Source organism: Pan troglodytes, chromosome 1 (assembly GCF_028858775.2).
Source record: "Pan troglodytes isolate AG18354 chromosome 1, NHGRI_mPanTro3-v2.0_pri, whole genome shotgun sequence".
NCBI classification, from domain to species: domain Eukaryota; kingdom Metazoa; phylum Chordata; class Mammalia; order Primates; family Hominidae; genus Pan; species Pan troglodytes.
Genome location: NC_072398.2, coordinates 212,297,597 through 212,312,807, shown reverse-complemented (window position 1 = coordinate 212,312,807; position 15,211 = coordinate 212,297,597). Strand labels below are relative to the sequence as shown.

Here is a 15,211-nt window from a genome sequence, read left to right as displayed (position 1 = left end):
CCCCTGTCTTCCCTTCAAAACCTAATGCCCGGCAGTGGTGAACGCTAGCATGACCAATGAAGCAGGGAGAAATTTCACTTCTTTCCTTCCTAGGGCTGGCAAGATAGTTTATATCGTAATAGCTGACACTTTTGCTACCTATCCGTCTTCTGGTGGGTTATTGGAGCTTTCCTGTCTAAAAGAGTAGCCACGAGCCACATTTCACGTGCTCGACAACCACACGTGGCGGCTCATGGCCGCTGGAACGGACAATGCAGATCTGGAACATTTCTGTCCTCACTGCAGGAAATTCTACTGGCCGGCGCTGGTCTAGGCTTGAGTAGAAAGTGACCATTCTCCTTCATGTTAAAGCTTGGCACAGTCACTCTGTATTCGGGCCACACCTGAGATTGGCCTGTGATGCTTAAGGGCAGAGAAGGTGGCTGCAACCTGGGCCCCAGTGGACTGCAGAGCCCCGTCAGCACTATGTCCTGGCAAACATAGATCCTGCCCTCACATGCCCCAGAACCCCAAATGTCTGGTGCCACAGTGATCAGCACATGGCCAGAACCTCCAGCCAGGTCAGCGAGGCAATGTGGGAAATGAAAATCAGCAGTATCCACCCAGGGGCTTATCAGAATGCCGGAGCCTCGCTGCCTGGAAAAATCCCAGCTGCCATGCAGCCTCAGACGCCTGCGGAGCTACAGGTGAGGGCAAGCTCTAGGCAGCTACAGAGACAACCAGGGAGCTGGGTGGCAGGTGCTGCTGTCAGCTGGCACCTGCACACACACCCAGTGACAGACAGAGTGACCTGGCCAATGCCTGCAGACCCCAGGCCACGCTTGGACAGCTCCAGGTAGTCCTGACCCAGCAACTAGAGCTCCAGGACACCGCTGTGGTCAACTCCTGCCCCAGGCTGTCCTGGGAACCTTCACAGTGGGGGACCTGGGTCCTCCCCCTCAGTCACCCCTCCCCCTGCACACGTCTGCCCAGGGTTTCAGCCAGACAGAGCCAGAATGTGCTTGCCCTGTTTGCAAAAGGGCTGACCTTTTACTCTCCCTCAAATCACAGACCTATGAGTTTCCTGGCCCACGTAAAGTGCATGCCAGTTTCTGGATGGATAAACTCCAAGCATGGGGGCTTCTTAGGCCAATGCCATCTGAGGTGCTCGGGGCCCGGGGCCCAGCTTTTTGTCATTAGCTCCCAAACCCCCTTGGCAAGAAATCTATGAGGAATAACAGAAGATGCTGTGTGGCCCCCTCATGGCCTTTCTTGCCTAGACACAGGATGCCGCTATGGGCTGGATGCAGTGTGGGTGCCGTCCTTTGCTTTGGGAGTTTTACTGGTCCACAGAATTCAAAATCTGGGGTGGGGAGGGGCACTATAAAGGTCTTGAAGTCAGAGCCCACACATTATAAGCTTACGAGCTGTCAGAGAAAGAGGTCACATATTCAGGGGAGGGGCTGAGCCCTGCCCACCCGCTGGACATACCGACACTTGGTACTGCACGTCCGAAGTCCACACCTCCTCATCCCCCACCACGCATGGGATGGCTTCCGTCCGGCCCTTCAGGTCCTTCAAGGCCTGGGGAAAGGGACAAGAGTGGGTATGGTCACCGCCTTCCTCGCTTCCTCCCATCTAAAACCCTAACGCAGAGTCCACAGACGGAGGTGCCCAGGCAATACAGAAATGAGAAGGGGGCCAGGCCAGGTCGGTGGCCATCAGAGAACATGTGCTGCCCTCGGGGACAGCCGGACTCTGCTCCAGCCATTGTCACCCTGCAGGAAGGTGAGGTCTACCCATGACACAGAGATAAAAAAACTGCACCTGAAACTTTTATGAAATCTCATGATCTTTAAAATGCCGGCAATTAATTGGAAAACATGTTTAAGTATAAAACAACTGGGCTTATAACATCTGACCTGGCCTGAGAAGCCCCAGAGTAGCTCCAGGCTGCCACCCTGGTCCTCCCAGCTGTTCCCACACTCCAGACCCACAGCCCTCCCAGGCTTCCTCCCAAGGCTGGGAGCAAGGGTAGAAGCGGGTGATGGCTGCAGGCACAGAGCGCTATCTCAGGGCTGCTGGGGATGGCCTCTGCTCCATGCCCTGCACCTCTCGGGTGCCTCCCACCCTCCCATTACCTTTTGCAGGGCATCTCGCTCAGGGCTGCCCTGCGTGAAGGCTAAGACGGGCTCGTTGGCCACCTTCAGGGAGGAGGTGTGCTTCCACCGCAGCCTGGAACACAAGGGCAGGGGACAGAGGCAGAGAGGTCAGCAGTGGCCCCACCACCAGACCCCAGCCCCTCTACCTCCGACAGGGGGTCCTAGGTGGGCACCCAGAGCCTGAAATCCAATGCAACTAGAAAGTGGGGGGTCAAAACCCCACCTTGGGCTGGGCATGGTGGCTCACACCTGTAATCCCAGCACTTTGGGAGACCAAGGCGGGCAAATCACTTGAGGTCAGGAGTTCGAGACCAGCCTGGCCAACACGGTGAAATCCCGTCTCTACTAAAAATATTTTAAACGTTAGCCAGGTGTGGTGGCATGTGTGCCTGTAGTCTGAGCTACTCAGGAGGCTGAGGCCAGAGAATTGCTTGAACGCAGGAGGCAGAGGTTGCAGTGAGCCGAGATCGTGCCACTGCACTCCAGCCTGGGTGAGAGAGCGAAAAACTCCATCTCAAAACAACAACAAAAACCCACCTTGGGGGTCCACAACCCAAGGTTCAAGTCCCAGTCCCACGGTTGTGTGTCCTTGAGCCTGTGAGTTGCCTCCTGTGAGCGTGGTTCTACGTCTATCAAGTAAGAATAATCGCACCGAACTCACGCAGTTGTTTGAAGTTTAAACACACAGATGCAAAACCACGTTTAAGTATTTTGCACATGCAAAGCGTTACTCTCCCTTTCTTCTCCCACAAGGCAGGCTTTATCCCAAAAAGACCCAAGCTCCTTCTCTCTCTAAGCTGAAAGGGCAGCACATTCCAGAACACAGTCTCAGAATGTGAACTAGCTGAGATCCCCTTGGCACAAAGGGCTGAGATCTCCGGGTGGGCAGGAATGTCCAAGATGTGGACCATGAACTTGGAGGGCTGCCCTGAGCTCAGCTCACAGCCCCAGGAGGGCTGGCCCTGGGGGTGAGGTGCCTGATTCCAGGACACCGAGTCTCAAGAACTCCTTGCTCAAATCCTCTGACCTCTTTCCACCACCCCACCACATCTGAGGGTCACAAGGTGGGAGCTCAGGTGGCTCAAAGCTAGGACGCTGGGGTCAGTCATTCCAGAGCTGGAGCCTCAGCCCTGCCACCTCCCAGCTGTGGGCCTTCCCCTTCAGGCCTGCTTCCCCCTCTGTAAATGAGAAGAATGATGATGACAAAGTCAACTAATGCCCAAAGGGCACTTGAAATTGACAAACTTCCCATCTACCGTGGCATAGGACGGGCCTCACCAGCCACCTCTCTACAGAAATAAGGTCATTTCGGTCCTAAAAGGAAAATGACTAGTTCAAGATCAAGAGTAGGGGAAACCTGCACTTGAGTCCAGAAGGCCCAGATACCATCTCTCTCTGGTGTCAATGGCCCCGACAACCCGAACAGCTGGAAGTGCACAGGTGGGGTTCACTGATCGGCGCAATGAGGGAAAACACACAGCGTAGGGAACCACAGGGCATCTCAGTAAGATGCTGTTAGGAAACCCATGGGGTTTGGCAGGGTGACTTGGTGAGGGTTTAAGGAAGCCACGGTTAGCTCTGGATTGGCTGCCATCAGAAAGTGGGGGTGAGGCTGACTGGGAAAAAAGGAACATTTACCAAGATGTGCAGAGCTTTGTGGGTGGCACAGAGACCTTGTTTTTGTCCGTGCTTAGACAAAAATCATGAAGAGAAGGCCGGGCATGGTGGCTCACACCTGTAATCACAGGAGTTTGGGAGGCCAAGGTGGGCGGATCACTTGAGGTCAGGAGTGTGAGACCAGCCTGGCCAATATGGTAAAACCCCGTCTCTACTAAAAATACAAAAATTAGCTGGGCGTAGTGGCCCACTCCTGTACTCCCAGCTACTTGGGAGGCTGAGGCAGAAGAATCACATGAACCCGGGAGGCAGAGGTTGCAGTGAGCTGAGATCACGCCACTGCACTCCAGCCTGGATGACAGAGCAAGATTCCATCTCAAGGAAAAAAAAAAAAAATCAGGAAGAGGGCTTATTGTGTCTCATCTGATCATGGTCTCAGAGGGACGTGGCCTGAGGCTAGTGTTCTGTGAGATTGTTTTTGCCCTATGGGAGACAGACTGGCCCGGCTATGAGTGTCGGGGGCCAGAAGGAGTCTGAGGCTCAAAGACCCAGCCTGGGAGGCCTGAAGGAAGGACACAAAACCAAAGGAGTGTGGCCAGGCCCTGTGTTCATTCCACTTGACTTGAGGTTGACTGAGGACCTGCTGGGTCTCTGGTGCCATCTCAGACCCTGGAGATAAAGCAGTGACAGAGACAGCGAGGCCCCTGGCTGCACACAGGTGACCTTCAGTGTGAGGCCTGGTCAGGAAATAAGGTAACCGCAGATGGTGAGCATGGCAAACAAGGGGGAGAATAGGGCTGCTTCAGCCAGGGTGGTCAGTGAAGGCCTCTCTGAGGAGGTGACCCTGAGAGGGACTTAAAGAAGGCTTGAGAGGAGCTGGGAAGAGCATCCCAGGTAGAAGGAGGCAGAGGGAGGGGCTGAGAGGGGCCTGCGTGGTAGAAGGAGAGGGAGAGGCAGGGGCAGGGCACCCAAGATCCTGACAGGTAAAGTGAGCACATAGGACCTTCTCTCCCCTCCCCTCCCCTCCCCACCAACCTCCACCCTGAGCCGGTAGCTCTGCACTCCCCACCCCCACTCTGCCTCCCACTAGCTGTGTGACCTTGGGCAAGTCACATGTCTTGAAGCCAGTTTCCCTCCGTAAAACACTGACACCCCCTCATGGGGTTACTATGGAGATTAGATAACGATAAATACGTTAAAATCTGCACGGCCCTCTCCCATCTACCATCATGAGAAGAATGGAGAGGCAGCCACGAGTCTCCACAGTCCCTCAGGAAGGGGCAAGGCAGTGTCAATCCCCTGGGACCATCTGGAAGCTTCTGACAGGGACCTCAGCTAAGCTCCTGACCCTGCATTCAAGCTGCGCTCCAGGCCTCAACAGCACCACACCCACCAAAGATGGTGAGCCAGATATACCATCGACTCTTTCAGCCCAGAAGCGGGACTCCAAATAACTGAGTCTGTCCCAGCCCCTCTTTGGAGCCCAGGTCCCAGTGGATGGGAAAAGCACAGGCCCCTTAAGTGGACAAATCTGGAGGCAAAGCTCACACCTGCTCCATGACCTCAGTGCATTCTTAGAAAGTCTGCGAGCCTGTTTCCTCACCTGGAAAATGGGGACAATACTACCGAAAAGAGAAAAATAGCTCAGAGCAGTGTGAGCTATGTGAAGTATGCAAAATGTATCAGGCCCAGGGAGACACGAATACGGGACCTGAGTCATGCCCTTTGCATCCACACCCGATGGCAATTATTTCAAGGCATTTTGTTTCTGACTAGCTGCCTCATCCATTAACTTCATGATCCTGGAAAGCATCACACAAAGAACAATGCACAGCCAATCAGTAGCTTTTTTTTTTTTCTTTTTTGAGTCGGAGTCTTACTCTGTCACCCAGGCTCGAGTGCAGTGGTGCGATCTCAGCTCACTGCAACCTCCGCCTCCCGAGTTCAAGCAATTCTCCTGCCTCAGCCTCCCAAGTAGCTGGGATTACAGGTGCCCGCCACCACACCCAGCTCATTTTTTGTATTTTTAGTAGAGATGGGGTTTCACCATGTTGGCCAGGCTGGTCTCGAACTCCTGACCTCAAGCGATCCACCCGCCTTGGCCTCCCAAAGTGCTGGGATTACAGGCGTGAGCCACCGTGCCCGGCCAGTAGCTTATATTATTTTAATATAAATTTTTGGTAAATGACTTAGAAACTGCCTCTTTCCTCCGCACCTTAAAATCCCACTTGTTACTGCAGCTAATCGGAGTGTATATTCGAGGTAACTTGAATCTATGCTCCCCGGTGGCCATCCTCAAGTTCTGAGCTCGAATAAACTACTTAATCCTTCTTTCTGAATCTCACTATTTAAGGTTGACATGATGCACCTTGCAGGGCCATCAGGAGGATTACAAGTGTTGGCCTTCCCTCACCCCTCCTGCTCTTGCTTTCCAAAGAAAATTGTAAAGGTCTCAGAATACTATTTCAGTAGATCAGGCTTTCAGAGACAAATGGGCTCCCAGATGCCCCCAAAAATCACAGCCTCGGGGACTGGCCCAGGTACTCAGCAACTGCTGGAGGAATACACAGCACCATATTCCATCCCCAGGTTAAAACGTAGTAGGCTGGTTGCAGTGGCTCACGCCTGTAATCCCAGCACTTTGGGAGGCTGAGGTGGGCGGATTGCTTGAGGTCAGGAGTTCGAGACCAGCCTGGCCAACATGGCGAAACACCATCTCTACTAAAAATACAAAAAAATTAGCCAGACGTGGTGGCACGCGCCTATACACCCAGCTACTCAGGAGGCTGAGGCAGGAGAATCACTTGAACCTGGGAGGTAGAGGTAGCAGTGAGCCCAGATCGTGCCACTGCACTCCAGCCTGGGCAAGAGAGCAAGACTCCATCTCAAAATATATAAATAAATGTAGTAGCGGCCAGTTCTCCTTTCTCCGTTCCCTCCCGGGAAATGTCAGAGTCAGAGATCCTGCAGGCCTCCCTCCTCCTTCCACAGGGCAGAGGCCCAGATGCCCACTGTGACCTCAGGATCACATGCCCCCACGGCTTTCCCTGTGCCTGGAAGTCTCCAAGCACTGGCCCAGCTGTCCGTCCATCAGTCTGAGTGTGGCCTGGAGAACAGACACTAGTTCAAAGTTCAGCCTGAGTCGACTGCAGCTAAAAATAACCTAAGGACTCCCACCCATCAGTGCTTTCTTTTTTCTTTCTTTCTTTCTTTTTTTTTTTTTTTTTTTTGGTTCATGACCAATTTTGGGCTAACAGGAGTATCCATCCTTCACCCTGGCTGCTCGGGTGAAGGCAGAGATGAATCAGTCACAGGACTTGGGGCCTCTCTGAGGATCCATGAGGACCTTCTTGGCAGGACAGCATTCCTCATCCATTCACGCATTTATGCAGTCAGTACACATTTATTCCACATGGCAACGATGCAGAGATAAATCGGATCGGGTCAATAACAGCTCACTCAATTATTCAGCGCACGTTTTCCAAGCACCCAGGAAGTGCCTGGCTCTGGGAGGCAGATATGGATCCAACCCAACCTTTCTCAGAGCAGCCCTCAGTCCTCCCACTTAGGGAAGGCGGCACAAGACAGAGTCTGAATCTGACTCAGGTTTCCCTGAAAATCTGCAGTGCCCTTTCTGCTCATGCCCTGAGCCTGAGACCTCGAGTTGGTCCCCCTTACCCTCTACAAGTGGGATCTGATCTACGAAGGCCATGCACCGTTTCACCTCCTGCACCGGAAGTTGTCAGGGCTACAAATGCTGGGATCTGATCCACGAAGGCCATGCACCGTTTCACCTCCTGCAGCGGGACATGTCAGGGCTGCAAGTACTGGGATCCGATCCATGAAGGCCATGCACCGTTTCACCTCCTGTGGCGGGAGATGTCAGGGCTACAAGTACTGAGATATGATCTACAAAGGACATGCACCATTTCACCTCCTGCACCAGATGTCAGGGTTGCAAGTACTGGGATCTGATCTACAAAGGCCAGGCACCGTTTCACCTTCTGCACCAGGAGATGTCAGGGTTGCAAGGAGCTGTGGGCCAGCCAATGCAGCTTCAGAAATCTATAGAGGGCAAAACTGAAAAGACACAGAGGGCCCAGACTCCACCTTGCCCAAGACACCTGGTCCGAGGTACTAGTCACTTTCACCTGGACTCACGCCATGCCAGTCCTGCTCCAGTCTCCAAGTCATTCAGGTCCACACCGCAACCAAAGTTAACATGAAAATCTGATCATCAGAGAGACGGCACAGTGGGGAGCTCAGTGAGAAACTACTCAGTGGCTTCTCATTTCTTCTAAAATAAAGACATCAGAATCCTTACCAAGGCCTCCAAATGTATTCCCCATCACCCTGCCCCATTTGCTGCAATCCGGTCACCCCGGTCTCTTCTGGGGTCCTCTCTGCTTGAGATGCCCTCCACTGGTCCAACCTCACACAGCCAGAATGGGGCTCCTATCGGATTCCTCTCATAGCTCTAGACTTTTCTGGAAGCACTAGTGAAAACCCTATTATAGAGCTCTGACTGACCATCTGTGTGCCCGCCAGGCCACAGGCTCCACACAGCCAGCCCGTACCCATTCCATTCACCACCAGGCACCCCAAGCCTAACACACTGACCGGCCACAGTAAGCACCTGAGAAATACAATCAATGCATGAGTGTCAGAGCTGACACCAGGCCCCCAGGACTGGACTCCAAGGCCAGTGCTCTTCTGCTATCACCTGGGGCTGGACACTGGCCCCTTGGGTTCCCCAGTGGCTAAGGTGAGGGGTGGCCAAGGACAAGGAGAGGAGAAATAGAAAGGAAATTATCTTTGCTTCATGCAGCCTCCTGGCTTTTCCAGCCATTATCTGGAGCCTGATAAGGCTAATCCTCCCTATCACTGAGATAAAGGCAACACTAAGTGAGCAGAGAAAGTGCAGGGCCCAGGGCAGGGCCTGGAGGGAAAGAAAGGCCCAGCCAGGCAAAGTGGCTCACACCTGTAATCCCAACACTTTGGGAGGCTGAGGAGGGTGGATCACTTGAGGTCAGGAGTTTGAGACCAGCCTGGCCAACATGGTGAAACCCCATCTCTACTAAAAATACAAAAATTAGCTGGACATGGTGGCACATGCCTGTAATCCCATCTACTTGGGAGGCTAAGGAAGAATTGCTTGAACCCAGGAAGCAGAGGTTGGAGTGAGCCAAAATCGTGCCACTGCACTCCAGCCTGGGCAACAGAGTGAGACGATGTCTCAAAAAAAAAAAAAAGAAAGAAAGACCCAATGCCAGGGATGAGCTGCTTCAGCCACTGCCCAGCAAACATCAAGCAACATTTGTCAAGCACTTGCCACCACATGCCAAGCATTAACCTAAGTGAGACAGGATCATCTCACTGAATCCACCACATAAGCGTATGAGGAATGCATGACAGGTTGAGCATCCCTGATCCAAAAATCCAAAATCCGAAATGTTCCAAAATCTGAAACTTTTTGAGTGTCAACACGACGCTCAAAGGAAATGCTCATTGGAGCATTTTGGACTTTGGAACTTGGGAGTAGGGATGCTCAACTTGTTCAGCAAATTCTCCAAAATCCAAGCAAGTCCAATATACAAAACACTTCCGGCCAGGCGCAGTGGCTCATGCCTAAAATCCCAGCGCTTTGGGAGGCGGAAGAGGGCGGATCACTTGAGGTCAGGAGTTCTAGACCAGCCTGGCCAACATGGCAAAACCCCATCTCTACTAAAAGTACAAAAATTAGCTAGACGTGGTGGCGTGTGCCTGTAGTCTCAGCTACTTAGGAGGCTGAGGTAGGAGGATGGCTTGAGCCCAGGAGGTGAAGGTTGCAGTGAGCCAAGATCTGGCCACTATACTCCAGCCTGGGAGGTAGAGCGAGACTCCGTCTCAAAAAAACAAAAACCCAAAAAACGAAACACTCTGTTCTCAAGCATTTCAGATGAGGGACACTCGACCGTAGAATGATCTGTTTACGGATGAGGTTCAGAGTTACTCACTCCTGGCTCAGGGTCACAGCTCATGAGTGACAGAGCAGGATTTGACCCCAGCTGTTCCTTACTCAGGAGACTTACAGTATGGCTGAAGCACCTGGAACATCTCAGAGGCCCATGGTCAGGTGGGGCTGATGGGACACGTTCATCCTCCTCACCATACAGCTAGAACCTCATTTCCACCTGAGGAAAGGCGCCGCCCCAAGGTGGGCAGTGACTTGCCCAAAGTCACTCAGCTGTCCACTGGCACAGCAGCTCAGCCCAGGGACTCTTCACTCCATGCCATGACCTCTGCCAGGAAAGGGAAGGTTTGGGGATTAAGGAGGCTTCAAGAAGGGGAGAAGTCTCTTCCATCCCCTGAGGTGAGCAGGGTCAAAACCCTAACAGAAGGTCAGAAGCAGTGGCTCACGCCTATAACCCCAGCACTTTGGGAGGCTGAGGCAGGAGGATCACTTCAGCCCAGGAGGTTGAGATCATCCTGGCCAACATGGTGAAACCCCGTCTCTACAAAAATTAGCTGGGTATGGTGATGTGCGCCTGTAGTTCCAGCTACTTGGGAGGCTGAGCTGGGAGGATGACTGAGCCCAGGAGGTTGAGGCTGTAGTGAGCTGAGATCGTGACACTCTACTCCAGCCTGGACAACAGAGTGAGACTCTGTCTCCAAAACAAACAAACAAACAAACAAACCAACAATAATAACAGAAGAGGTTTGGCATCTGGGGTACTTAATTGGAATAAACGGAAGAGACCGAGGACATCTGAGTTCCATACCTCCCCTCCTGCCACCATCCTTCACTGCTGGGCCCTGCTGTCTTGATATTCCTGATCGAAGATGATCACTCCAGGAAGCCCATTGGTGGGAGAGGGGGATCATCATAACCACAGCAGCACTTACTGAGCATTTCAGGTGCTGGGCACTCCAAAGTGCTTTTCATGTATGAGACCATTTAACCCGCAGGACAATCCTATGAGGTGACTACTACTGTCATCTTTATTTTCCATATGAGAACATAAGGGAGCCCAGAGAGGGTGAGTAACCTGCCCGGGGCCACAGAGCTGCCAAGAGTTGGAGCCAGGATCCAAGCCATGCTGTGTTCTGGACCATCTCAACAGCAACCGTTCAACGCCTACTGTGTGCCGGGCCAGATGCAGGGCACAGGAGGCAGGCTGCTCCCAGGGGTGCCACTGCCAAGCACTGCCTCAATGGCGCTTTCACTACTTTAGAAGTGTGACGATAATCACAGGTTTTAATTATTCTCCAACTCAAATACTCACAGAGCACACATTCAGTACCAGCATCCAGGAAACCACTGATCACATCACCGCTAATCCTTGCAGCCACCTGCTACGTGGCTGTTAATACAATCATCCCCATTTTGCAGACGAGGATACTGAAGGGACAGAAGCTGCCTTGCCAAAGCCACAAAGCACTGGATGGGCTCACCGAGGTGGCCAGCAGGACATTCCAGGCCAAAGGCACTGCCCCAGCCACTAGTTGGAGGAGTTCAAGAGCAGAGAATGTCTAAGGAATGGTGGGAAATGCCAGCCCTCGACCCAGGGCAAGCTGTGCCCATCCAAGGGCCGGGCAGACTGGGAAAGCATTGTGTGCTTTTGATATTTTGAAAATTAAACCATCAGGTAGCCTGAGAAGAGTCCAAAATCACCCAGGATCACCGCAGGGGACACGGTAGTAACCAATTCCGGCCCACAAGACCCCTGATGTCAGATGGGCTGAGCTGGAGTCATGTCTGGGCTTGGCACAAGAAGTAAGGAACAGAAGTGAACTCTTACAAGCCTACTACATGCCTGGGCTGGCTATTAATCTGTATCCTGCCTGTTTCCAAAGAGAACTGAGGATACTGATGGTAAAGTTGATTGAGAAAAAAACAGGAAGTCAGGGTTAAAGGAGAAAAGAGACAGTCAGTTGGGAGGCCTGGTGTTCACCAGCTCAAGGCCTCGGACAAGTTTTCCTTAATTTCCATGGGCCTCAGTTGTTTAATCTGTGAAATGGGGGTGGTAACCCCTACATCATAGGTTGCTGAGAGGCTGAGTAAAATAATCCACATGAAAAGTAAATGGCAGTCATTGTCACCAGTTGCCATCCCTGGGCCCACCTATAAAGGCCACACTTTATGGTGACTGTCCTGAGGCTGGCCGTGATAAATATCGATTGACAAGGAAGGGCTCACATGATAAGTTCATTCATTCCCTAAATGTTTGCCAAGGGCTTACCAGGTGCCAGACACAGTTCCAGGGCCTGGGAACATACTGTAAGGCAGAGAAGTGTATAAAGGGAAAAAACAAGCTACAATAAAGTATAGGCAGATGAGCTTGTTTCTATGAGGTTTTTTTTTAAAGCATATATATTCATGGAAAGTTAAAGGACATGAATCAAAATGTTAACAGTGGGTACCTCTGTGTGGTACAATTCCAGGTGATTTTTCTATTTTTTTGCCTTATCTGTACTTTTCACAGTTGACATGTATTAAACTAAAAGAAAACATGTATCAAGGGCATTTTTTAAAACTAGCAGAGATTCCTGGCACTCAAGGCAAAAAAGAAAACACTAAGAAGCATCTCCTATACCCGTTCCTCAAAAGCAGCGGTTTTTCTCAGGACTAGAGTTTTACATGTAGGACACTGAGGGATGTCACTGAAAATGCCCTGCGACTGTTTCTCCATAAATGCAGACATGGCATGTCACAGGTGTGCTCTAAATATTCGCTGAGTAAATGAACAAGTGATCAAACATCAAAGCTGTTCCTCTAGAGCACTGGCTCTCAACCGGAGGTGATTTTTGTCCCCCAGGTAACATCTGACAATGTCTGGGAACTTGTGTTTCCTGTCAGGGCCAGGGTTTTTTTCGTAATTGTCAGGGCCGGGGGTGCCCCTGACATGCAGTGGGTAAAGGCCAGGGACGCTGCTAAACATTCTACAGTGCACAGGACAGACTCCACAGCAACCAAAATGTAGCCCCAAATGCAAATAGTGGTGAGGTTGAGAAATCCTGTCTAGGGCAGGCGGCCAGCTGCTGTATCAAAGGGGTAACCTGAGCCCAGGGAACCAGCTGCAAAATGCTCTTTCTCTTTCCCCTCTCAATTCAGGAGGCCTCATAATTCAGAGCATAAATCTGGATTTAGACCAACTGTAATTTCAGTCATATATCTCTGATGGCAGATCGTTTCCCATGATAATACAGGAATGAGACAGTACTTACCGGCTCGGTGTTAAGCCCGGCTCGGTGTTAAGCCCGTGGTGCTTGATTGCTTGATAATTATTATTGTTATCATGGGCTTATCTTTTAGAATATGGATTGCTTTCTACTAGATATTGGAGGGTTTTCCTATGCATTTCTCCCCTATTAAGCCGAAAACCCCTCAAAGGCCCCACCCCATGTAAATTCCCTGGGTACTCCTCATCTCTAGGGTGTTTGGCAGAGCACCAGCTCACAGTAGGCACTCAGTAAACACAGGACTCTATAAGCTCCATCTTCCTGAGTCTCAGAGTGCAGGGAAGGCCTGCAAATGGGATCACACAGGGAGTATGGCAAGTGTGGCCCCAGTCTCAGCCTAGAAGAGGAACCCCTCTGTCCCATGTCCTCTTCCTGCGCCCTTTCCTATCCCCTCTCCACCCACAGAGGACACACAGCAGTGTTGAAACTCACTTGTGCTCAGAGCACCACCATGCCATCCCTTGGGGGAAGGGAGAGGGCCACTGATTAACTCAGAAAGGGCACAGCTCATCAGGAAAGACACTGCCACTAACAGCCCCAGGGGTCAAGCAAACAAACCTCAAATGGGAGCGGGGGCTGATCCACAGGTGGGCAGCCCCACCAGACTAGGAACCCCTCTGGGGCAGGGTCTGTGTCCCACCTACCTCTCCAAACCTAGCTCCGAGCTGGAGGGGCTCTGAGAATATTTGTCATTGAGTGGGCAAGGGTCCAGGCACCTGGCTCCACAATGTCGGGTTTGCAAATCGGGATTTGAAGGGCAGGTCCACCCCTGAACTGCTCCTGGGTTTCTTCATTATTTGGAATAATGACCTGCCTCACAGGAGTGAGAAGTTTAAATAGAGGTGATAATGATGATGATCGTGGCAATAATAATAACCGGGCGCTGCCTTTGTGCTGGGCACTGTTCAGTGCACTCCCCATGTATTAACTCATTTAATCCTCATGATAAGACACCTGCCAAGTGCCCGGCCAGCATTTGGTTCATTATAAGCACTCTATAAATATGATTATTCCACCTACAAGAAGAAAGGAATCCTTTTTTCGGTCCAACATTTAACTTGAAAAAAAAAAAAAACGGGCGGCGGGGTGTGTGGGGAGCTGAAAAGAGAGCGGTAGAAATCCTGGTAGAAGGAGAGGACTGGGGGAATCCGGGGCGGGATGGGGGCACTGAACGTGAGACGAGGGTGGGGAAGTGAGATGTGTGGAGTGCTAAAAATAGAAGGGCCCCTCAGGGGAAGCCAGCAAATTGCGAAGATCCAGTATTAGGAGTGAGGTGAGTGACTACAGAGGCTACTTTCCAAGCGTGGGAACCGGCAGGGCCACCGAGGCACCCTAGTCGGTCGCAGGATTCGGGAAGAGGGGTCCCCTCGCTAAAGGAAGGTGACTACCTGAGGGAGGAGGCTAAGGGATCTCAGTGGGAGAAAGGCCTGGGTGGGGGTCGGAGGGGAGCCCCTGAGGAACCCGGCGTTGACCGAGGCAGCTTGGGGGTCCGGCAGGGAGGGAGTGCGGCGCGGAGGACGCCCAGTGACTCTCAGGCTCCCGGGCCCCAGGCGCGCGCTCGGGCCGCCCCGGGCCCCGTGCTCACTCACCCGGCCCCGGTCCAGGGGCGGGACAGCAGGGCGCGGCGGAGCGCGGGCGCCGGCAGCAGCATCTCGGGCTAGAAGCGGGGCTGATCGCTGGGTCGTCCGCCCGGGCGCGGCTAGAATGCACAACCCCGTCCAGAGCGCACCACCTCGATCCTCGGGGGGAAACGGATCACCCCGGCTGTCCTCCGAGCTCGGGATCAGCCAAATTCCCACTATATTTAGCTTCGGCTAATAAAAAATATTTCTAGTGCCATAACGGGGGCATTACACAACACAGGACAAGGGAACCCGAAAGCGAAGTCCTGAAATGCATGCGTTTTTCCCCTCCTCTCTTTATGGTATGACCCGGGAGAGAGGGCGTGAACTCTGTCGACCAATCAGAGTGACACACCAAAGCTTCTGAACCAATCAGCGGGGCGGTCCTGCTGCAGCCTTCCAAAGCGGAGCAGAGAGGGGCTGAATAGAGCCAATGAGATAACCGGAATGGGACACGTGCTGAAGCGGGGCAGGACTCGCTGAGCCCGGCCCTCTGGCGTGCGCCCCGGGTGCGGTGGGAGTCCGACTGACTTCTCTCGGGCTGCCGGTGGCTTGTACTAGGCTGGAAACTTGTCCGCTACCAGACTCCTCGACCCCGCAGGGCCACAG

The 15,211-nt window shown here is 52.5% G+C and overlaps 1 protein-coding gene and 1 non-coding gene across 3 annotated transcripts in view; both read right to left on the bottom strand.

Annotated features, from left to right (window-relative positions):
- Positions 1-14,908, bottom strand: part of ALDH4A1 (aldehyde dehydrogenase 4 family member A1) — a 31,376-nt gene extending 16,468 nt beyond the window's left edge. For both annotated transcript variants that reach the window (XM_003307835.7, XM_009449480.5), the window contains exons 1-3: positions 14,570-14,908; positions 2,121-2,214; positions 1,471-1,563 (exon numbers count right to left, since the gene is read on the bottom strand). In XM_003307835.7, the coding sequence (XP_003307883.3) occupies positions 1,471-1,563; positions 2,121-2,214; positions 14,570-14,631 (249 nt within the window). In that variant the 5' untranslated portion in view covers positions 14,632-14,908. The remainder of the gene's footprint in view (positions 1-1,470; positions 1,564-2,120; positions 2,215-14,569) is intronic.
- MIR1290 (microRNA mir-1290) lies at positions 9,176-9,252 on the bottom strand. Its single transcript, NR_035641.1, has one exon. It is a non-coding gene; the product is annotated as a microRNA mir-1290 (primary transcript).
- Positions 14,909-15,211: the final 303 nt, after the last annotated feature.